Genomic DNA, 22,808 nt, shown 5'->3' with positions numbered 1-22,808 from the left:
TAAGCCATATATTTTTAAATGGATATTTACTACATAGAGAGGTACATAAAGGGCCCCCATTAACCTTCTCTTTGATAAGCTAAATAGGTGGAACTACTTGAGCCCCACATTAGAAGAAGAGTATCCTAATCCTTTAATCATGTCTCATGTCTATTCTATGAAATCCCTCTAATTTTTTGTCACTTTTTGAATTTAGGACACAAACCCCACGTACAACATTCCAATTTGCCTTGCATCAGTGCCAGATACAGAGGAAGTATAAACCTCTCCATTTTTTCTCAATATTTACTTGATTGGGCAATCAAGAGTTAGATTCCCTATTCTAGTCACCATGGCAGAGAAGTAGTGATTGTGGTCTATTAGTCTCCAACTCTTTTTCAGTGACCCTGCTTCCCAGGAGAGCACTCCCTATGAGATTTGCTGGGCCCATGCTCTTCTTTCTAGAATATGTTACGTTTATTTATCCCTAGAAGGCAAAAATGCTTTTACACTAATTTTGTAGAAGAATAAGTCACAAAGGGACTTATCTGAGGTTACCTATAAAGTATTTGTGAGGAACGAAACACAGGACTGGACAAGACAGGTCTCCTATATCCCATACTGGCACTAGTACTGCACATTTGAAGTTGAATTGCAGAAGCTGTGACCAGATGCATTGTCAGCTGAGGGATACAATCCTGTTATCAGAAAAAATGCAATAATTTCTTTTCAGATGCATTTAAAACTCTCCTGGTGAAATAAAAGAATAGAGCTTGAACCACTTAGCCTAACCCTGTCCTGCCACAGGTAACCATGTTGTACCTTCTCCTTAATAAATAACCCCACACAAACTTAGGAAATAAAATACTTTCCCAATCAGGAGGAAAATATGATCAAATTGGAAATGTAGACAAAGAAAAATATTATCTTTGCTAATTCTTCCTTGTCATCTTGTACAGTAACTTTTACTGAAATTTTGCTTCTGATTCCATCCTCTGTCTTTTACTGTAGGGAATAGGGATAGTCTGTGGCATCAGTCTGTGTTGGGTAGAGCACTGAACTTGCTGAACCATGTAGACCAAGCAAAAGAGCAACTGTAATAAAAGGTCTAACTTAAGACCAGATTTCACGATGAGTTTCATTTTTTTGCTCAGTGAAACCCTGTGCACCAGACAGGATTGGCTCTGACAAGCTTCTACTGTAAAATGCTGTAAAAGAGACTGAAATCTAGGACAGAGCTAGGGATAGTTCTTGGGAAGCTCTCTGGATTTCCTGGAGGGCAAGGTGTGGCTCTGTACGTGGGAGGTAAATGCCAGTGATTTTCTGTTACTAGTAATTAGGTGCAGCTTGAGTTTCATTAATAAGAGCTACATATGCATACTGGAAAAAAGAGGTTATCTGACACTGGGATTATTATGTCTTGCTAGCTGAATGTCTTAGAATGTTCATTACCTTTGTTATTTTATGATTAGCACTTATAAACGTCCAAAAGTGTGTCCATATTTTATCAAGACATAAGAAAAAAAGTTCTGCCACTGAGAGTTTATAATATAAAAGAGAAGGAAATCTCCTGGTAAATCTCCACTGATCTGTCTAATATTTTGGAGCTACTTCTTGCATTAGCATTTGTTTTTATTAGCTTTAGTAATTTTGCTTTTGATGTTGTTTATGTTCACTACCAAATATAGAAATGTGCTTTCCAGAAAGTTATCCTGAGTTGAACACCCAGCATGGAAACATCAGTCTTAAAAGATTTGATAAACCAAAACCAGAACCTTATCAGGGGAAAGAGGCTAGATAGCCTTAAATAAAAGAGATACTGAATTCTAGTGACCATTCATCAAAAATTAGCAATACAAACAGGAAAAAAAACTGTAATGTAGCTAAAAATGTCTTAGATTATTTAAAAAATCCATTCATTGCAGTCTCTAACCACATACTATGTCAATATTATGACATATATTCTAGAATTCTTATGAAACATTTTAAAGGTGTTTTTTTTCCCTCCATTTTGATGTTTCATAGTATCACAGGTTTTCAGACCAGAAGAAAGCACCGTGATTCTCCAGCCTGACCTTTTGCACAGTAGAGGTGACAATTAGACCAAGTAATGTCTACACAATTTCTGGTGGAGCTAGAACACTTCCTTTGGAAAAAATCCACCTTCTTGATTTAAGGATTTCAGGTGACAAGGAATACTCCACAGACCTATCTATCTAGATTCTTTCCAAGACTTAGTTAGTCTAAGGGGGGGTTTGTTTGTTTTTTAAATAAAAAAACATCTCTTAGCTCAGCTTTCAAACACTACATCTTTAAAAAAATTTGTCTGCTAAACTGAAGATTTCTATTACAATTATTCTCTTTACTTATGTAATTCCAGGTGACTTAGCTCTCATATGAGTCATTGATTGGCTAAAGAGATTAAACTTTTTAAGTCTCTTCTGTAAGAAGAGTTTCTGGATGCCAAGTCAACCATATAGTTCTGCTTAACCAGTTTCTCAATTTTTGTCTTGGAATCAGGCCAAGACATACTGCTCCACCAACAAAATCCCTATTGCTACAGTGCACTCCCACATTTATCCACAAGGATAGCATTTCTGTATGCTCTTAATTGCTTTTCTGTATCACTACTTTTCATAATGCAGTCCTCCATCAGATAACTGATTTATATTTTTCTTTCCTAGAAATATTAGCCTATGCTTAACTATATTAAAATGCACATTGTTTGAGTTAGCTCACCCTACCAAAGATTCAGGTAACACTGTAGAATAAATCCTTATTATGTATCACTTCACAACTTCTGCTTCTTATGCAACTATTATTTTAGAAATTTGTAAACTAACAAATAGGTGTTACTAGCCATTTCTAAATACTTCTGACTTATTAATAATGCCAAGTAGAAAATGGTCCTGACTATTTTTTTCCCAATTTAAAATGTAAAGTATCTGCTAAGAGCTAAAGAGTGGAATAGCCAGATACTGAAATGTATTAAAATAGAAGAATATTTAAGCATCATACTTTGCTTAATTGTTGATAACGTGTGTTGATACCATGAAGTTAAGAGTGATCTGCAAGGGGAACAACAGTTTCACTTGAGGTATTTTACCCTGTAACAAGATAGTTACCTTATTTCTATAGTAACATCTACAAATTATGTTGCAATAATTTTGGACAAGGAGAAAATTCTTAGGTATCTGTGGGCAACCTGCAAGCAGAAAAAGAAGCAAAATTGGTTGCTATACCAAGTGCTACCTATTACAGAGAAATTATTCCACTGCAGTGCAAATACACTTTAATATAAAATAACAGGAAGTCAATAAATAAAAGGAAAACAGAAGGTAGCATGTTCTGAAAAATATCTGACTAGAAATGAGTCATATTCTAATGCTGGATAAACTCTTTCTTCTTCAGTACATGAAGGAATGTTTTATTAAGGTAGCACAAGCTACATGTAATTGCCACTAGCAGAAAGATACCAGCATTACTTCCTACAGAGGACCACACCCCCCAAGAAACACAAGTTTTTCAACATACCCACAAAGTTGATGAGATGTTGCCATTGACTACCTGCCCTTTTACAGGACAATTCTTTAGAAAAGGATAGTGATCTCCAGAAGCAGCAAAATTAATTCAGCAAAATACCAGGTTGGAAACAGTAGATACTTCTTCAGTACTTTGCCTTGGGTAGGTATTGGATAAACTTCTCAAAAAGTCTAAATGTATCAAATTACAATTTTCTTGTTTATAGAATTTCTATTTGGGAAAGTATTCCAGTTTTCTGCACTAGGCACTTGAAGCTCCAGCAAACTCCTTTATCTTTTTTTTCAGCGTACATACAATGAATGCATTATCTAGTAGTTTTAATCTACTAACCAGAAGTGCTGACAGACTTGTAGGAAATCAAACGCCCAGTATTCATGAGGCTGATCTGCCCAGATTAAGATAATGGCCAGCTATGCCATCTTGATAGGGCCTGTGGGAAGGAATTATTGTAATGTCGTTTATAACTACATGTTTAAAACTGTGTTGACATCCATACATAAAACAGCTGTAAAGTCAATTTTTAAACTCTAATGAGCTTTAAAACTGGACGCTCACATGCAGCTGACTATGGAATTTCCATAATTTTTAAATAATATATTTGCAAGATTTTCTGCAAGAACACCACATAAAATACCTTCTTTTTTTAATGCTCTCCTTTGGTTGATTTTTCCTTAGATTATTCAAGTTTTTCTCTCTCAGGCTTGCAAATGCTTGACTTCTTTCTCACATGCACATACAAACGCGTTCCAAGATGTCAGACACAGACCATTTAAATGCATCAGTGATCACTGCTCTTCACACCGTATACCAAGAGGGTTACACTAAGATGAGTAGCTGCAACTTTAAGAAGGGCAGGATGGAAGAGCCAGGGAACTACAGGTCTGTCAGCCTCACCCCCGTCCCCAGGATGACTGTGGAGCAAATACTCCTGGGAAGGCATTTCCAAGCACCTGAGGGACACAAAGGTGACTGAAAACAGCTGGTGTAATGTGGCTTTACCAAGGCAAACCTTTTGGAAGACTGGCTCAGCAGAGGAGGAAGAGCAGTGCGTGCCATTTACCTTGACTTTAGGGAGGTCTTCTGCATTGTCTCCCACAGTACCCTTACAGTCAAATTGGTGAAATATAGAGTGGAAAATGTACCACGAGGTGGGTGGGTAATTGGCTAGGTTGTGGAGTACAATGGGTGTTGATTAGCAGTGTGAAGTCCACCAAAAAGATGGGTGGTTACTAGTGGTGTTCCCCAGGGACCCATACAGGGGCCAAAGCTCTTAATATCCTTATTAATGACCTAGATGAGGTAACAGAATGCAGTCTCACAAGTTCTGGTGTGATACCTGTTGGCGGTGGGGGTGTCAATACTCTGGAAGAGAAAGCTGCTATTCAGAGGGGCCTTTGCTTTTTTTACCAGTTTGCTTTCTTAAACCTTAGGACTTTTTACACAAAAGCTAGAAAAAGCATGAAGATCATAAAGAAACTTTCAAAAGCTAGGTCATTACAGAATGAAAACTGACTAAGAAAACTTCATACAGTCTCCTTATTCACCTGTAGTATAACAAAATTTAGCTTAATTATAGGGACAGACACTGAGTCTGCATTCCGTATTTGCTGGGTGCTGAACTTGAGATATCTGGAACCTGACATCTAGAATAATCCTGAGCATGGTGAAGTTAATTGTGAACCTAATTGAACATAGTTGTGGTTTGAATGTATGGTGCTAAATATTCTCAAAATATCCAGCTTTGGGTGTCTTATACTGGGCATTCTAAATTCATAAATACATTTGACAAATTTTGTTCTGGCAAACTTGTTTAATTTTCCCTTCTGTGTAACAGACATAATACCTTCTTTCCAGTAAGCACTTTAATGTTTGTACACAGCTCAAATACTGTAAAGAAGCATAAGCCAAAAGAAGCATATGAAAAAAAAAATTTTGTATTGAGTTTGTTTGTTGAGATGAGGGCAGGCATTGGGAGCACATGGTAAGATCTAGTGCTAATCCTGAAATGTTAAATAGTAGCCAGCTTCATTAAGCATGATCCCCATTTTATCCATTAGTGAGATTGCCCTAGGTGACTGAAAACACTGAAATTAAAGACTGTAAACAAGATCCACTATGGAATGCAAGCCTGTAAGTCCCAAACAGATGATCTTGAAAGCTACCCATGCAGTTCCTCCATAGATACCTTGTAATTTTACTTTGCTCCCCTACGTAATGCTCCCCTGGAGAAACAACTCTGGGTATGCCTAAGTCTGGGAACAGTCTGGAGAGAGCTAAGCAGTTCAGCATTTATTTTGCGCTTACACCTAGCTGGATGAACAAGAGGCTTTTCTACATCAGAGATCCCAGATGGCTTAGTACAATAGCACGTAACAAGCATCATAGGCCTAGGCTCTCTACAAAATACAATGCAGGCTTTCTCTCAAAAAGTGATGGTATAGATGTCCATCTTTCATATGACAGTGTATTGTGGTGGGCCTGTGTTCAACTCCTTCCTCAGTTAGAGAGATGTGGGCCCAAATGCAGATTCCCCTGCCACACAGAGCGTCTCCCACCACTGTCTGAATATTCCACCCTGGTGAGACCATGTTACCCTTCCTTCACTGCGCAAAAAGCCCAACAAAGCATCAGGCCAGGAGTGTAAAGGGAACCAGACCCTTTAGCCCAGCGATGAGGGCACACACCTAGAGATTGAACCTGGTTACAATCCATTCTCTACAGCTTGTTTCTGCTTTTCTGTGTAACTTTTGAAAGTATACTTTTGAAAGAGGGCCTAGGGATCCTGCAGAAGGTTTTGAGGGCCATAAATGTGGACCTCAGCAAAGCTAGTTCTTGAAGGAACCTTCAGTTACCTCACTTCTTACTCATGTTTTGTCGGGACCTCATGTTCCTTGTATTTCCCTCTCTACTCACCAGTTTTAGATCCATGACAATACTGTTTCCAACTGTATAACTTGGGGGATTTTGTCCTAGAGGAAAATCAGTCACTTCTCCGTTGTTTTCTACTCTACTAACACACCGACAATCCTTAGAACTGAGATGTTACTTTACAGAAACCGTTCTCATGAATCTTGTGATCTTCAATGTACTATTACATTTAGAGAAGGCTGAGGGGAGACCTTATTATGGCGTACAAGTATCTAAAGGGTGGGTTGAAGGAGGATGGAGCCGGGCTCTTTTCAATGGTTCCAAGTAACAGGACGAGGGGCAATGGGCACAAGTTGGAACACAGGCAGTTCCGTTCAAATACACGGAAACACTTCTTTACGGTGAGGGTGACAGAGCACTGGCACAGGCTGCCCAGGGAGGTTGTGGAGTCCCCTTCCCTGGAGATTTTCAAGACCTGCCTGGATGCAGTCCTGAGTAATGTGCTCTAGGCAATCCTGCTATAGCAGGGGAGTTGGACTAGATGATATCTAGAGGTCCCTTCCGACTCTGATAATTCTGTGATTCTGTGATTACCAATTGGTGGTCATCTGTTTTAACAAGAACTACAAAGAATTCTGGCTCACTGATTTTGAGGGGAATTGCTTTGCTGTATTAACAAGGCAATGTGACTACAGTCAAAATGAATCGATTTTAAAAACATACAACAGCTTTCTGTTTTATTTTTCAAGTGAGAAACAGTATTCTGTAGGAAGAAAGAAAGAAGCCTGTAGGACCTATTTTTATTCTGACATAGACAACAGTTTGTTTGGTTTGGAGCAGTGCATTTTCTGGGACATTTTGTTCAGTACAATGAATCTTGAAGACAAGCTGTACATCCTGTCTACCTTCAGGTAATGAAATTAAGAAAAAACAAACAGAAAAATAGCAAAATGTTGGTTACTGCATTTAAAAAAGAAAAAACCCCACACAGTTCTCTAATAAATTTTTGAATCCTGAGGCACCTTACCCTCTTTTCTCATTTCCTACCATTTGCTAACTTAATTTCCTTTCCCTAGATGAATTTTTTGTCCTTTCTACTTAATCCCAAGTTATTTTTCAATTGTTTAGAATGACAGAACAGCAAAAATCCCCAGCCCTCTATCAATACAACTCACAATGATGCTTCCACTACTACAGCTGGGTCAGTGGTATTTTACAGAATAGTTTCCTCCGAAATTCCTTAGTGCTGACATGGAATAAATGTCTTCATTCATCACTCTCCACTGGACAACTTGTTGGTTTACACAAATCAAAGCTACTGGCTTTTCTGTTCAGGTTTTTTGTTTTGTTTTGTTGTTTGTTTGTTTGTTTTTTTTTACCAAGCAGCTTCTTCCAAGATGGTTTCCTGGCAGTGCTGCATTAGTTGTGGGGAAGAAAAAAAAAAAAAAAAAAAAGAGTATCCTGGTTAAAATGTTATTTGCACAGAAGAGAGTTCATAGCTAAAATAAGCAAAAGACCCTGGAACCTTCCCTATGAAGAAATTAAACTAATACTATGCATGAATTTATAAATCGGGCCTTCTATTGAAGTGATAATTGTACCTTGTTAGTGATCTCATTTTTACCAAGTCCACAATGTGTTTCCGGTGTCTTTTTCTTGCCCCTCCCCTGCCCTAGGAAGTTCTTGTATTATTGTGTATCATTATTTTGTTCCTGTGAGTCCTTGGAGGAAGTATCTTTGAATAATATTAGGAGGTTGTCTTCCCTCTTGCTGGGAGGGAGGAAGATAATGTTTTTTTCCACATGTAAGCACTCAGTGAGTTTCACACAATTATGCTGCACATCAGTTTGCAATGATACCAACAAAAACACTATTGCAAACTGAAACTACAAATAACTTAGGACTCCCTGTTAGCTCTACTAACAGCAGTGATGAAAATCTCTGCTAATGATATTTAGAGATACCCTTGCAATCGCTGATATTTGAATCAGCTAGCAAGAGAAAGTTACAGGAAGTTCTTGGTTAACATATTCTCAACTAAATCCCCCAAACCTTAATTACCATGGAAACTACTTATCCTTAAGGCACGAAGGATAGCTGAAATATTTTCTCTTGACAAAAATGGGAGTGAGGCCAGAAAAACATGGGATTGTGCATAATGAGGCCTTTGATCTTTCATTTACATCTGTGTTAAGCTGAAACAACCTCAGTGAAGCAAGTTGAGTTACAGAGTTAAATTTGTTTATAGGACAGAAGCAGGTTTGACACATTGTCTAGTTCAGGTCCATTATCTTCACGTGTTTATGTTAACAGATTTCTTTGTCACTTTTCTAGTGCAAGAAACTTAGTAATGCACAAATAGCATTTGTATATAAAGTTAGAAGACATATTCCAAGCTTTGCAACAATCGTACAAGTATCTCAAGGCGTACAAGTATCTCAAGGATGGGTTGAAGGAGGATGGAACCAAGCTCTTTTCAATGGTTCCCAGTGACAGGACGAGGGGTAATGGGCACAAGTTAGAACACAGGAAGTTCCGTTCAAATACACGGAAACACTTCTTTACGGTGAGGGTGACAGAGCACTGGCACAGGCTGCCCAGGGAGGTTGTGGAGTCCCCTTCTCTGGAGATTTTCAAGACCCGCCTGGATGCAGTCCTGAGTAATGTGCTCTAGGCAATCCTGCTTTAGCAGGGGAGTTGGACTAGATGATCTCTAGAGGTCCCTTCCAACTCCGATAATTCTGTGATTCTGTGAAATGGAATTTATCAGTCTCACTGAGGCTCAGATTTTTGCAGTCTGAGATTAAAAATGCCTCTAATTTGCCACCCCCCCCCAAATCCCCAACTATTAAATTTCTATAAAAGAGTATTTTCTGCACTGTGCAGCAACACTTGCACACCTCTAAGCTAGAAAATCAGCTCAGGAACAGAAAATCTCATTTCTAGCTTTACATTAATTAAATCTCTAATTAGTTGTAGGGGGTTTTCTTTCATTTTAACCTAAGTTTCAAGAGGCTTTAATGGAATAAAAATAATTTTCAGGAACATTGCCATGAAAAAAATCTTTGGTTCCTTTTAAGCAGATGCTCCCTACAACTTAATTCACTGCGAGCAAGTGTCTGAATGCGAAAGGTGCGCACATGGGAAAACACTACTGGGTCATGTTACTATCGTTTATGTAAATCCATTGGTGTGTCATGTTTGTTCAAAGCTTCCCATTTTGATACTGTTAACCCTGATTATAAGTTCCACTGCAGTAATAATTTGTATTAAACGCTCTCATCTTATCTCAAGGTTTGCTGCCTGCTGAGCAATTAGCTCAGCCATTTAGCAGGTACCTGCAGCGAAGCAACAAGCAAGCAGCTCACCCGGGCGCGTTGCCCGCGCACCGTGAAGGCCGAGGCAGGCACCCGACGCCCTCCTCTGCCGCACCGCGCCGCGGCCAGAGCTCCCGCAGGGGGAAACAGGCTGGGCAACGACCGTCGCCAGAGCCCAGCCCCGTCCCCTCGGCGCACCGAGCACGATGGCGCTCGCCACGAAAGCCGCGCTTTCTCTCCAAGGCCTCCCGGCCGCCGCCCTGAGGCGCGGACCCGCCGGCGCCCCCTCAGCGGGCGGGCGGCGGCGGTTGGCGCAGCGCGAGCCCGCTCCCCTCGAAGCCGCCGAGCGGCCCCGCGAGCGCCCACTCCAGCCCGCCGCTCCGCCGCCCCCTCCGCGCATGCGCGGTGGTGGGAGCCCCGCCTCCCTGCCGCGCTCTCCCGGCGGGCGGGGGCAGAGGTCAAGGGTGAGGGGTCGGTTCCTGCCCGGCGGCGGCAGCATGGCGGGCGGTGGCGGTAGCGGCCCGGTGGGCTCTGCGGCGGAGGATGGAGGGCAGCCGCCGGCCCCGGAGCGGGTTCTCTTCCCGCCCACCTTCAGCGTGTCCGAGATCAAGAACAAGCAGCGGCGGCACTTCATGTTCCTTCGCTGGAAGCAGCAGCAGAGGAAGGTGGGGGGGGGCCCGGCGCGGCGGCCGTTACCGGAGGGCGGGGGAGGCCCCGGCCGGGCGGTGGGTCTGGCTAACGGATCTTTCTCCTTCTGCCTCTAGGAGAAGCTAGCCGCCAAGAAGAAGCGGAGAAAGGAGCGAGAAGCCCTCGGAGACAAAGTAAGGGCTCCGGCCGCAGCGTGCCGCGGCCCGGTGTCGCGGCGGTGCCGTCCCCGCTACAGGGAGGCGGTGCTCCGCCGCGGACGGGGGAGAGCTCGCCTTGGGGGTGGTTCTTAAGCTCAGCATCGCCTTGGGGCTGCCTCCGTTTCGTGAGTGAAGCGGTTTCTCCACAGCCTTCCGTGGAGCAGTGATCTCGGCGCTCAGCGGCCGTGGTAGTCTTCAGAGACACTCTCTGTGTTGGGCAGTGGAGGTACCACACAGCTGAGCTTAGACACGGTGTTGGTACTGCGTTAAATGACGCTGTAATGGGGCAGGGTGGGCTTTATGCTAATAACGACATAAAAGCAGACCCTTCCTGAAAAGTCTTCTCTGTCCAATGTAATTGCTGTGGCATTGTCTTGATGTTATTAGGAATTATACTCTAATAAGCAATTTCTATATAAATTAAAACAATCAGGTCTGACCAAAGGCCAGTTGTCTGCTTGTGTTCAAGCCTAGCCACAAAGAAGGATTTTTGCTTCTTTTCCTGAACTACTTTAAAAACAATCATGGTAGTTGAAGATACTCAGTTGTGAATTCCTGTATTATCATAATCTTACAAAAATAGTGTAATTAAACAGGGTAAACATATGCTATTAGTCATTAAATTGTAGACATCAAAGCTAAAATGTGTTGCTGTTGAAAGTAGAGCTTTTTTCTTCCATGGAAGAGAAGTAGATACAATGTCCCTTTGGTTTGGTTTGGTTTTTTTTTTTTGTTTTGTTTTTTTTTTGTTTTGTTTTGTTTTGTTTTGTTTTGGAGCCCCATTTCTTAATTAGACTGCAATTAAGCAGTGTCACTGTTCTGGTGATGCTTCTCCATGTGATGCTCTCTGGTGTCCCAATACCCATGCATATTTTTAATCAAGGCTATGTTGTAACTTCTTTCTTAAAAGCTGGTGTGAAATAAATAGTACTTCTAATTCTATGTAGAAATATACACATATTCATATCATATGAATGTGCTTTTCGCAATACACTTAAAAATTACATGAATGTGTTATGTTAATAAACTTGCTTATTTTAGGCACCTCCAAAAGCTGTACCAAAGACTATTGAAAATCAGAGAGTGTATGATGAAACAACTGTAGATCCCAATGATGAAGAGGTAACTGCTTAATTTCTGCATATGCTATTAAGTTAACCATTTTTTTTTCCAAGAAGAGACATAAAATGGATTGATGAAACTTAACATTCAACACCCTTTTGTTAAGGTGTTGATGAATTACTTTTCACTTGTGATGGGTTCATGAAGAAATGATGTCATTCATTATCTACATTAGGTAATTGCCTTTTGCATTACTGTTATTGATAACAAAACCTGTCAATCGATGTTTGTCACACTAGATTCTTAAAAATGTAAAACCACGTGCCTTGGGATGATTAATTATAGGATAGATCTTGTGAATTGAAATTTTTCCTACAAATTCAGTTTCATCAGAATTTAGATCAGACTGAGCAATTGTTCTTCAATTGTTTCATATATGGTGGATTAACAAGACTTTTGTTCTTCCAGGTTGCTTTTGATGAAGCAACTGATGAATTTGCACCATACTTCAACAGACAGACAGTTCCCAAGATTCTTATTACAACATCAGATAGACCTCGTGGGGTACGTAAGCTTTACTTGGAGAGCTCTGAGCAATCAACTGGTTAGAAGGTACCAAGGTTTTCATAATATGATTGGTAAATTAAAGATTAAATTAATAGCTTTGACATTTCACATGGATTTTTTCTGCTGTTTTATTTAGTGACCATCAATAACCTTGTATATGTATGTAATCTATTAGTTTCTCTAGCAGTGTTTGTTTCCTTCATAAAAAAGAAGAAAAACAACACAACAAACTCATGGGTATGTTCTTGTATGCAAATGATCTGCATTACCTAATTGGGGAGATTACTGACATAAAAGAAGTGGTTTTAAAAATAGGAAAAAGTACACCTCAAACAGTTCATCTGGAAACTCAGACATTAGTACCTGAAGTCATAGTTAAATTGTATTTTGAAATGTTATGAGATTTTTGTAAACCAATGTCCTTAATAAATAATGAGTCTGGGGGTTATGCTTTTCTATGATTGGGGGGGAGGGGGGGATATCTTTTTTTTTAAAAAAAAAAAAAAAAATCCCTGGTGTGCTGCGGTCTTTACTGGAAATAAAATCTTTTTTCACTGGAATGAGCAACCCTCCATTCCCCTAGTATTTGAATTTGGCACTGTATTTACCACATTGCAATTTAACTCGCCTGTTTCACAGAGAACAGTGAGATTCTGTGAACAACTGTCTACTGTTATACCTAACTCGCATGTCTACTATCGAAGAGGACTGGCTTTGAAAAGAATTATTCCACAGTGTATTGCAAGGGACTTCACTGATTTGATTGTCATTAATGAAGATCGCAAAATACCAAGTATCCTTTTGTGTATTTCTTAAAATAGATATACTAGCTCTGGGCCTACTAGAGAAAGAAAATAATTCTGTAGTGTGCATCAAAGATCTACTTTATTCTGGATTTTTTCTCTTCACTGTGCAGCGTACAGTGTAACTACAGAGTTAAAAATCACTGTGCTAACTTGAATATCTGATGGCTAGTGGAGTTTGGAATTATTAAAGAAGGTGTATAGGCTTTTTTTTTTTTTTAGTTTGTAATGCATGCATAAACATTGTTATTATTTTAGTAAATTTAACGGTTTGATTAATTAGCAAGTTTTTTTAAGCAGGAAGTTCCATTTAGTTTTGCTGACTAGATAGAATATTACTAATTAATAAGTGAGAAGGCTATAGAAGATAACTCATTAGCTATTGAAACAAAATTTAATGGACGTACTTCAGAACAGTAACTAGTTTATGAATATATGTTTGAAAATATAATGAAATCTTGTAAATCAGGCATAGATTATGGATATAGTATTCTAATGTGATACTGCGTTTCCCAGAAAATCCTCTGTAAACTACATGTTTAAATTTTACCAGCCTTTTTTTTTTTAACTTTGTGAACAGATGGTCTTGTTTTAAGTCATCTGCCTGATGGTCCAACTGCTCATTTTAGAATGAGTAGTGTCCGTTTGCGTAAAGAAATAAAGGTAAGGCTCCAACAAAATTTAAAAAATGGGTGGTCTGCTTAATGGTAAATACACTCAGTCTATTTGAACTGTCAAAACTGGTTGTACTTTTGTATGATTCAGCTGATCTTGTAAAGGTGTTTTTTTGGTAAGCTAACAGGAGGCCAAGGACGCGTATATTCTACTTCCATAACCAGCATATTTCCATTTTCATAGTTATTTGCTGAATTTCTTTAACTGTCTGCCAAGTATTTTTATAGTCATGCCCATAAAATGCAGCTGAGAACTTACATCAATAGGGAATACCCAATGTGTAGCATACACACAACAGGGTATATAAAAATCAGCAGTATAAAATATTTAAATAGATATGTCTTGAATAAAACCTAGTTATTCTTATAGCCCTGTCACCTCATCTGTAGTAAGTATTGCTTACTTTGTCCTAAATAATTTGCAGTAAAATGTGGGGTTTTTTTCCTCTTTTGAAAGAAATTATTTTTAAACTTCATCTCTTCTTACTAAAGAAGAATCCCATATACTCTTAGTGCCTCACAGAGAGGACTCCTGTGGTAGATAAACTGCATTATTGGCTACAAGGGATGCAGCCAGGAGCAGAAACTGGTGCAGGAGAGAGGGAATGTAAAAGTATTTGTGTTTTTTCATTCAATTTATAATGTTGAACTGAAGGTCCTTATGTTACCAGCTGCTCCTTTACTTGTATACCAACTTAGGTTGTGTTTGGGGAAAAAAGAAATTAACTTGACTCTGGTTGCCTTCCCCCTATTTTATTTCAAACTCTTCTTTGATAATATATTACAGTCACTTTGCATTCAATCTATTATTTGCATTCTTATCTATCACTTTCATTTCAGCGAAAAGGGAAGGAGCCCACAGAACACGTACCTGAAGTAATCCTGAATAATTTTACAACACGACTCGGACATTCTGTTGGTCGCATGTTTGCTTCTCTCTTCCCACATGATCCTCAGTTCATTGGAAGACAAGTAGCTACATTTCACAACCAGCGGGACTACATCTTTTTCAGATTCCACAGGTAACATTTTCCACAAATCTCACAAATGAGAGAGAACACTCTTGTAACTTACTTCCTAATATTTATTTTTATTTCTTCCCCAAGATATATCTTCAAGAGTGAAAAGAAAGTGGGAATTCAAGAACTTGGGCCACGTTTTACATTAAAGTTGAGGTCTCTTCAAAAAGGAACGTTTGATTCCAAATTTGGAGAATATGAATGGATTCATAAGGTATGTCTAAGTCGTGATAATAGTCCTGCATGGGAAGAGAGACTAAATCTCACATTAAAAGTAACCACTTTAAAAAAGCAGTATAAATGCAGTTCTCGATACAGAAGTGTTTAACTGAAATATTTAGAGGTATATTTTGAGAAATATGCAAAGTAGAAGCATTCTGCTATATTGCAAGTCAAAAATAAAAATAGCAAGGATGGTGAATATCAATATACTGTGACTATGTATTTGCAGAATGTAATTTCTTTAACATACACAGATATAAGCAAATGTGAAAAATGCTCACCTGGTATAAGCTATTATTGAAAGCCTAGTAAACTTGACCAGAGCGTTTTTTTTTATGCAAGGTAAGTGCAAAGATCATAATGTAAAAATGATTAAGCTATTTACATAAATGTCACTTCTTAATAGTGGGAAGTAATACTGACCTCTGCGCTTCTTCAAGTGAAATAGAAATATTACTCTAGGCAATGATAAGTTACTTTTCCAGTCACTTTTACCATGGAATTGCAATTGATTGGCAAAACTTAGAAGTGAGTATCCAAGCTATACCAGAAGGAAAATTCTAATACTCCTGGTGTAGCTCCTGAAATGGATAATCTTGTTTGTTTTAAAAACACTTTGCCTACTGTCAGTAGACAGAGAACTGCTACCTGTTCTTTAGTTCCAAATTGCTATTCTCTAATTCTTCTCCCTTGTTAGTCTTGAAAAGCTGACTATAAAGACTCAATTACACTGTAACTGTGATACATTTCACTGCCCACCCTACTCTAAACTGGGTTGTCATCCTTGTCTGTATCCTGTTGCGTGAACTTGCTGGTTAATAACTTTTCTTTTAAATTTCAGCGCCGAGAAATGGACACAAGTAGAAGAAAATTTCACTTATAAGGGACAGCTATCTACCAGTTGCTGGTGACCAGAAATACAAAAAATGCTTTGAACTGTGGATTATCTCAGACTGCTAACTAATGATAATGATACTGAACAGTATCTATCTGCATAAGGACAAACTGCAAACATTAAAAATTTCTACAGGAGCAGATCAAGTAGGACGCATCCTTCTTATGTTTGTAGCTAAATCCAACATGATAAGGATAGTGACTTTTTTTTCCAGTTTTGCAGGAAAAACTATGGCAATGTCAGAGCAGCCTGTAATTTAGCTATTACCGAAGATTTGCCATGACTGCTGCTGCGCTGTAGAGATAACTGACCCTTTGCAACATCCAAGATAGTAAATATTTTAATAAAAAATAAAGTATTTCTACTTATACAGCTTTTTTCTGTTAGGCAGCTAAACCCAGACATCTTCCATCAATCAGGTAAGAGGTAAATATTTTAAACTTCTTTGTAACTTATGGAACAACTGTTCCCTGACAGTATAGTGGTAGTTTTCGAAAAATGGTCTATCTAGAGAACATTGAGAAGGCTGTATGCAATCCAGGAAATATGTAGTATTTTCTTTCATGAATATTTTGCAACAAATGTTGAAGTTACAAGAATAATATGCTTGACTCCTACAGGTATCTCTCCTGTAAATGTCATACTTAGAAGTGGTATATACCCAAAGCAGTTGATACTTGTGTATACAAAAAGAAATAAACACCAATGGGGAAGACTTCGTAGGCCAGCTTACAGGAAGCACATAAAGCTATCATCTCGTCTAAAAATGCTGCTCAGTGAACACGGGTCTCTGAGCAGGGTTTTTCTCATTAAAATCTTACAAATGCTTCTTCTGCCTCATAGCTATACTCAACTTGGTGAATAAACTACTGTTCTGCCTTAAGTTTGCACATTCACTGGCAGCTAAAAATCATAAGTTTTCTGTGAATTACTTTCTTTTCATGTGCAGCTATAATAAGTGCTTTTTCATATTTACCTAAAGAGTAAGATGGCTCGTAGAGCAACTCCTCTACTAGGATATAATTACTCTTTAAGACAAAGAATAATTAAGTTACTTTTTGTCTTTAATGTCTATGATACGGGACAGCTGTAGAGTTGAATTACAAAGTAACAGCCACAAACTTTTTCTCTTCTATTTCTATTGTGCTTCTATGTATAGTACTGACAAAGCCCCATTGTTCTGTAAGAGGTAACTTGCAGCACCGTGGAATATTTAAAGACAGACTCCAGTATATGGTCTCCAGCAGCTGCAGAGTGATGCAGTAACTGAAGTTAATCAACAGTAATTCCAAGACCAGACTAAGTCAAGACACTTTTATTTTTTTGCTTGGCATATAAAACTGATTCCCTTATGAAACAGAAGTATTGTAACTAGCATACAGTTCATTTGGAGAGGTAGATGGTAAGAGGTTTGACGACAGTAGCAATTTTACAGTTAGATTTGGCACGTTAAAGCTAAGCTTCTGTACAGGCTTCAAACCAGGCCACTCCTTGAGGCACTCTGCCCCTACACACATCAGCAGCTAGGAAAAGATGCTAAAAGATCTGAAAAACAAAACCAAAATGTAGTTAGAAAAGTATCAATGCTAAATGAAGCAACTGTATGTCTAAGAAAATGTACCTTCAGAATATGCCATGGACAGCTATTTAGAAAAAAAATAATCCTGTTTTTCCACAGCTGTTTTATAAAACTATTAGTTTATTTTATAAGCTTTTGAAACCAGGAAGCTATACCCAAGGGTACAAGAAGATAATCAAAGCTGTTACAAAAGAACTGAAGCTTAGTGTCTCCTGGAAGCCAAACTGCTAAGTGGAAGGATGGAAAGGGTTCTTCCCAGTCACTCAGTGCCTACAGAAATACCAGGCATCTACTTTGCCTTTGAGAAGCAAGGGGAGCGTGCCTAACTGACAAATTGCGCTTCCTCTTCACTCCACAGACGTGGTGCTGACTGTGCAAACATGAACTCTATTGGCTCATCGTGTAAACACCAGGATTACAACTAAGAAACTTCTGAGTTTGAGGAAGTGCTTGCAAGAGAGACAGTGAAGGAAAGACATTTTCTGTATAGGTAGTGTAACTAAGACCACTTTTCCAATGACTCTTGCCTGTAACATCAGCAGAAATAAGTGCTCCGTTCCAAAATGAGAAAGGGAATATAAGGCCTGTAATTGATAAAGAAAATATTAAGGCTTTTATGCCCTGTGTATGCACGTTGTGTGTGAGACAGAGGAAATGTTATTTACTGACATCCACACCCAGGAATTAGTAGACCTTGTCAAAGCTCAGTGGGGAACTGCATGTGTCACTGATTAAAGTACAGTTTATTTGACCTTTTATAGGTTAAAGGTTTATAGGTATAATGCTTACAGATGATCTGATTTCTTCCTTGAATTGCTGCTTAAAGCTGAAGCTACAGTAGTGTGAGCACGAGTCAGTGTCCAAGAATAATATCTTTTAAATAAGAATAGTTGATAAAATTCACAATAGAAATAACTTTAAAAGCTACAAAAACTCTAAAGCACATTTCAGTTACACTGCTGTAATTCATTGCTCAAAACAATGGGGGAAATGTTTTCATTTTTGTTTGTTAAATAGTTAAGCATCAGCCTCTATACTGTTACTACTCTGGTCTTTACTAGCATGAAGCACCTTGTTTACACACAAACTTTTTGGGAAGATTTCTACAGTCTGCTTGAGGGGAGAACAATTTTAAAAAACAATTTTAACAACTCTGACTGTGCTCAACTTTATAGAAAGCTGCCTAAATAACACAACTTAAATCTAGGAAATTGCAATTCTTTGGGTGATGTACGTCAGCTACAAAAACAGAATTCTTCAAGGTTAAGACTCGGTATGAGATTTCTAAGGATTGTGAACTATGGTCAACTGCCTATCAGGTGCTTTGAAGTAACATACATACTCTCACCCCCAACGGATCCAAGTCAAGGAAGAGGGACACAGTATAATTATAGTGCATCTACTCCAGGCAAAATATCAAATTATTGTGACTCTCAGAGTCTTGGTAAGACTACTATGATCTAAAACTCGCCTTTCTAAATAGGTTAGTCTAAAATCTAATCACCAGAATTTTCAAGGAATGCCAGATTAGTCATCTTCGTAGTGACAGTAGTCCTAATGAACCTATAAAAGTTTTGGAATGAAAATCCAAATGAGTATTTAGCTCTTTCTAGTTATTTAAACTGCTACCCATGTATTAGCTTATTTGAGTGGTGTGATGCAATTCTTGTATCACTCCATATTTTTTCCTTTTGGCTTAGAGGGCGTGTCCTGTAGGGGACAGTGCTCTTCTTTGAGACCACCACTAACCTATCTTTGGAAGTGCTGTTTAAAAGTTTAAGAACTAAAGTCTGTTTTAATCTGCCACAATCAGGATTCACCACGTAGTCTTAGGTGAGTAATCCTGGGTGAGAAAATGGAAATAATGCCCTTACATGGAAGGAGATACAGCAGAATTACTGTAGAGCCAGGTTAGTACAAATAGCAGCTCAGTAGCAGCTGGCCCCACTATTCTGCTGCAGCAACAGAAACTCATGGAAGCTCTGCAACAGATGCTACTCATAATACTCATAAACAGCATGTGTCCACAGGCCTACCACCAGAATAGGGGAGGAGGGGCCCAAAATGGGGTTCTACACCAACACCAGCTGCAGAAGTCATCTTCTGAATACTTTTAATACAGGCAGTCTCATTTAAAGCCAGCTATTTTTAATGACAGAAGAGTTTATGAATTGTAATTCAAGAACTTACCACTGAAAGATACCAAAGCAGTTCACGTAATTACAAAAATGAACAAACTTTCTGGGGTCTGAATGGATTTGTACTTGATGATACTCCTGTCAGTAGGGGATCATGTTGTGCATTCTGCAGGCAGAACTGCTTCAAGTCTGCTGCAGCCTGAGAAACCTAGTCAGAATAAAAGTTGGCATTAGAATTCACTGAACACTCTTTATTGAGGATGTAGCTGCATGAAAAAGTAAAAAGAACACTGTTAAAAGATTCTGCAATACAGCTTACATAGATTTTACGTGAGTTTCATCATAATGTTTTGGTTTCTTAAATACAATAATTTGCATTATTGCAATATTAGAATAAGAACTCAGGAAGTTTTCATGTTAAACTTCTGAGCATGAAGAGTGAAAGACGAGCAACACCTTGGAGATGGCTTTGTTAATTAAGAATACCCTGTTCTAGCATAAATTGTGTAAAAATACAGTCTAGAGTTTAAGATACCCTGCTTGACTAAACTGGCATTTCATCTTGCCTTGGAAAGCCATCCTTATGATGACACTGCGTATGTGGTTTTTGGTAGACAGTACCAACCTAGAAACAGAACAGTGAAAAAATTGTCTTGCTTTTCTTTGCTGTAACTCTGAACTCTTAAAAAAAAAAAAATATCAAAGTTTCAGAAAGCAGCTGGTGTCTTGTATTTGCAGTTTGCCCAGAGTTTCTCTGACTGGGCAGGGCTCAGCCTCAAGTTGAACGCGCTCAGTAGTTCTTACGGCCAAGTCTCCATGTTACAGTGCCCGGGCCAGGCCGGCCAAGACAACCTGTTGTAAACCCCGACTAAAGCCGCTCTTTTCACCACCGCCTGACGGAAGATGCTCCCCAGGAAAAAGAAATGAAAGGGGAGAGCGGGGCGCCTCCAGCCCCGAGAGGCTGCAGGAAGCCGGAGGGCGCGGCGGGCCGGGCCGGGCCGGGCCCCGGGGAGGCGGCAGTACGGCCGCCCCGGGGCTCGGCTGGGCCGGGGAGGCCCGACGGAGCCCCGAGGCTAAAGCCCGGGAGCGGGGCGCCGCCGCCAGGGAGGGTCGGCGGGGCGGGGCAGGCCGGAGCTGGCCCGGCCGCCTCCGAGGAGCGCCGCGGGGCGCGGTCCCCGGGGCGGTGTAATGGCGGCGCGTCCGTCCCGTCCCGTCCCGTCCCGTCCCGTCCTGTCTCCGCTTCTCACCTTCACGCGGGTCACGCTGGCCTCCAGGCGCAGCTGCTGCACCACCTTCTTCATGGCCGCCACGTTGGAGGAGCCCGACATGGTGGGAGCGGCAGCGGGCACGGCAGGCGGCGGCACACCCAGCCACAACTTCCCGGCGCGTCCCAAACTCTCCGGCCCGGCGGCGCCTGCGCAACCTCCGCCGCGCCCGCGCCCGGGGCCGGGGCCGGGGCCGCCGCCGCCGCCGCGGGGGGCGCTGCAGGGCCGCGGGCGGGCGGCGGGGGAGGCACCGAGGGACGGGCGGAGGCTCCGGGTCTGGCGGCGGTCAGCCGTCCGGTGTGTGCCTAGTGGTGGTGGTGCGTGGCCGTTCGCCTGCGAGCGCTGTGTTCCCGCCTGGGAAAGGGGGGATCGGCTGGAAACACAGAAATAAGATCGTTTTGCCCCCGTTTATCTATAAATGAGATTAAATGAGAAGACAATATTAAGACCAAGGTGGCAAATCTTGGTGCCGATACAGGGTTAGTTACTAGTTTGGCGCTTGTTTTGAGATGTAATGAATGCGTCCAGCTCTGGAGGCCCCAATGTGAGAAGGATGTGAACCTGTTGGAGCGGGTCCAGTAGAGGGCCATGAAGATGATCAGAGGGCTGGAGCACCTCTTCTATGAGGACAGGCCGAGAGAGTTGTTCAGCCTGGAGAAGAAAAAGCTCTGGGGAGACCTTATAGGAGATTTCCAGTGCCTAAAGGGGGCCTACAAGAAAGCTGGAGAGGGACTTTTTACAAGGGCAGGTAGTGATAGGATGAGGGGTAATGGCTTCAAACTGGAAGAGGGTAGATATTAGGAAGAAATTTTTCACTCTGAGGGTGGTGAGGCAGTGGAACAGGTTGCCCAGGGAAGTTGTGGATGCCCCATCTCTGGAAGTGCTCAAGGCCAGGCTGGATGGGGCTTTGAGTAACCTGGTCTAGTGGGAGGTGTCCCTCTCCATGGCAGGGGGGTTGGAACTGGATGATCTTTAAGGTCCCTTACAAACCAAACAATTCTATGATTCTATGAAGTTGCAAACTGTGCTCTTTGCCAGCATGTTTGGGTCTTGACTACAGTCTAGAGGAGATGGGTATTTACTGCAGAAAGTGTCCAGGAACAACCATGAAACCTGGAATAATGGCTTGGGGTGAGATGTCGTAATGCAAAGTGCAACATCTTGCATATATAGGGACTAATGGAAGAACTCGTGCTGTACCCTGCCATGTCTTTGGTTGGGAATAACTGTGGAGAAGTGACCATATGTTCTGGTCCAGTCATTCAGGACAGCTCGTTGCAGTGTAATTGTGAAGAGGCAAGTAAAGACATGAGCCCTTTTAAGTGGGTGCTTCCCACTGACATGAGGAGATCTTAATTCCACTGCACAGAGCTAGGGCGAGACCTGGAAGGTCATCTGGAAGGTTTGGTCCCTTGCAGTCAAGAAAAAGTGAATTAGAAGTAGCAGAAGTGCAAGGAAGAGCCACTACGGTGATCAGAACAGTCAGGCCATTCAGCAAGCCGAAAATCAGAAGGAGATTCTGGAAGAGCCTTCAGGTGGGAGTACTGAGAAAAATCCTAACAATGTTAGGGTGCACCCAGGGTAGTTCGTGAAAGGTTTTTCATGGCACGGCACAGTCGAGTTTCCTTGCGATACTGCATTTGGCCAGCACAATGTGCCATGTGTGTGGCTTGGCTTCAGTTCACAGTAAGTGTCACTTTATCAGAGATAAACCTAGACCCTGCAAGAATCCCATTTTGCAGGGATTTGGTCTGTGTCTTCAGGAACACAGTGCAGTTGTGTAGAAATTTATATACAACTTAAGTATTTTTATGAAAGGAGAGAAAGTGTTATGGGGAAATACTCCAGGGCAGGTCTCTCGGAGCTGCAGGGCTGTGGTTTAGTAATTCCCCCAGTTACTTAGGTGATAATTGTGTAGAAGGTGTGGTTGAGTCTGTTTGTCTGCAGTTAGCTGGAAGCTTTCTGCCTCAGCACAGAAGCAACTTTATATTTTTCATAAATGGAAAGAGGAACAGTAAATGAAAATAAAGGA

General features: G+C 40.7%; 2 protein-coding genes across 2 annotated transcripts; one reads left to right on the top strand and one right to left on the bottom strand.

The window, feature by feature from the left end:
• Window positions 1-10,185: 10,185 nt before the first annotated feature.
• On the top strand, window positions 10,186-16,693 carry RPF1 (ribosome production factor 1 homolog). Its single transcript, XM_082483782.1, has 9 exons — window positions 10,186-10,372; window positions 10,472-10,528; window positions 11,594-11,674; window positions 12,083-12,178; window positions 12,821-12,974; window positions 13,565-13,647; window positions 14,499-14,680; window positions 14,765-14,891; window positions 15,741-16,693. The coding sequence occupies exons 1-9, from the start codon at window positions 10,205-10,207 to the stop codon at window positions 15,780-15,782; spliced, it is 990 nt and encodes a 329-aa protein (XP_082339908.1). The 5' UTR covers window positions 10,186-10,204; the 3' UTR covers window positions 15,783-16,693.
• A 401-nt stretch (window positions 16,694-17,094) lies between these two features.
• Window positions 17,095-20,928, bottom strand: GNG5 (G protein subunit gamma 5). The gene is made up of 3 exons (XM_082484672.1): window positions 20,759-20,928; window positions 19,564-19,719; window positions 17,095-17,339 (listed from the first exon to the last, which is right to left on the bottom strand). The coding sequence occupies exons 1-2, from the start codon at window positions 20,837-20,839 to the stop codon at window positions 19,594-19,596; spliced, it is 207 nt and encodes a 68-aa protein (XP_082340798.1). The 5' UTR covers window positions 20,840-20,928; the 3' UTR covers window positions 17,095-17,339; window positions 19,564-19,593.
• Window positions 20,929-22,808: the final 1,880 nt, after the last annotated feature.

The sequence above is a fragment of the Vanellus vanellus genome, assembly GCF_965231255.1.
Source record: "Vanellus vanellus genome assembly, chromosome: 5".
NCBI classification, from domain to species: domain Eukaryota; kingdom Metazoa; phylum Chordata; class Aves; order Charadriiformes; family Charadriidae; genus Vanellus; species Vanellus vanellus.
Note: the sequence above shows the minus strand (reverse complement) of the source record. Positions and strands in the feature narration are given on the sequence as shown.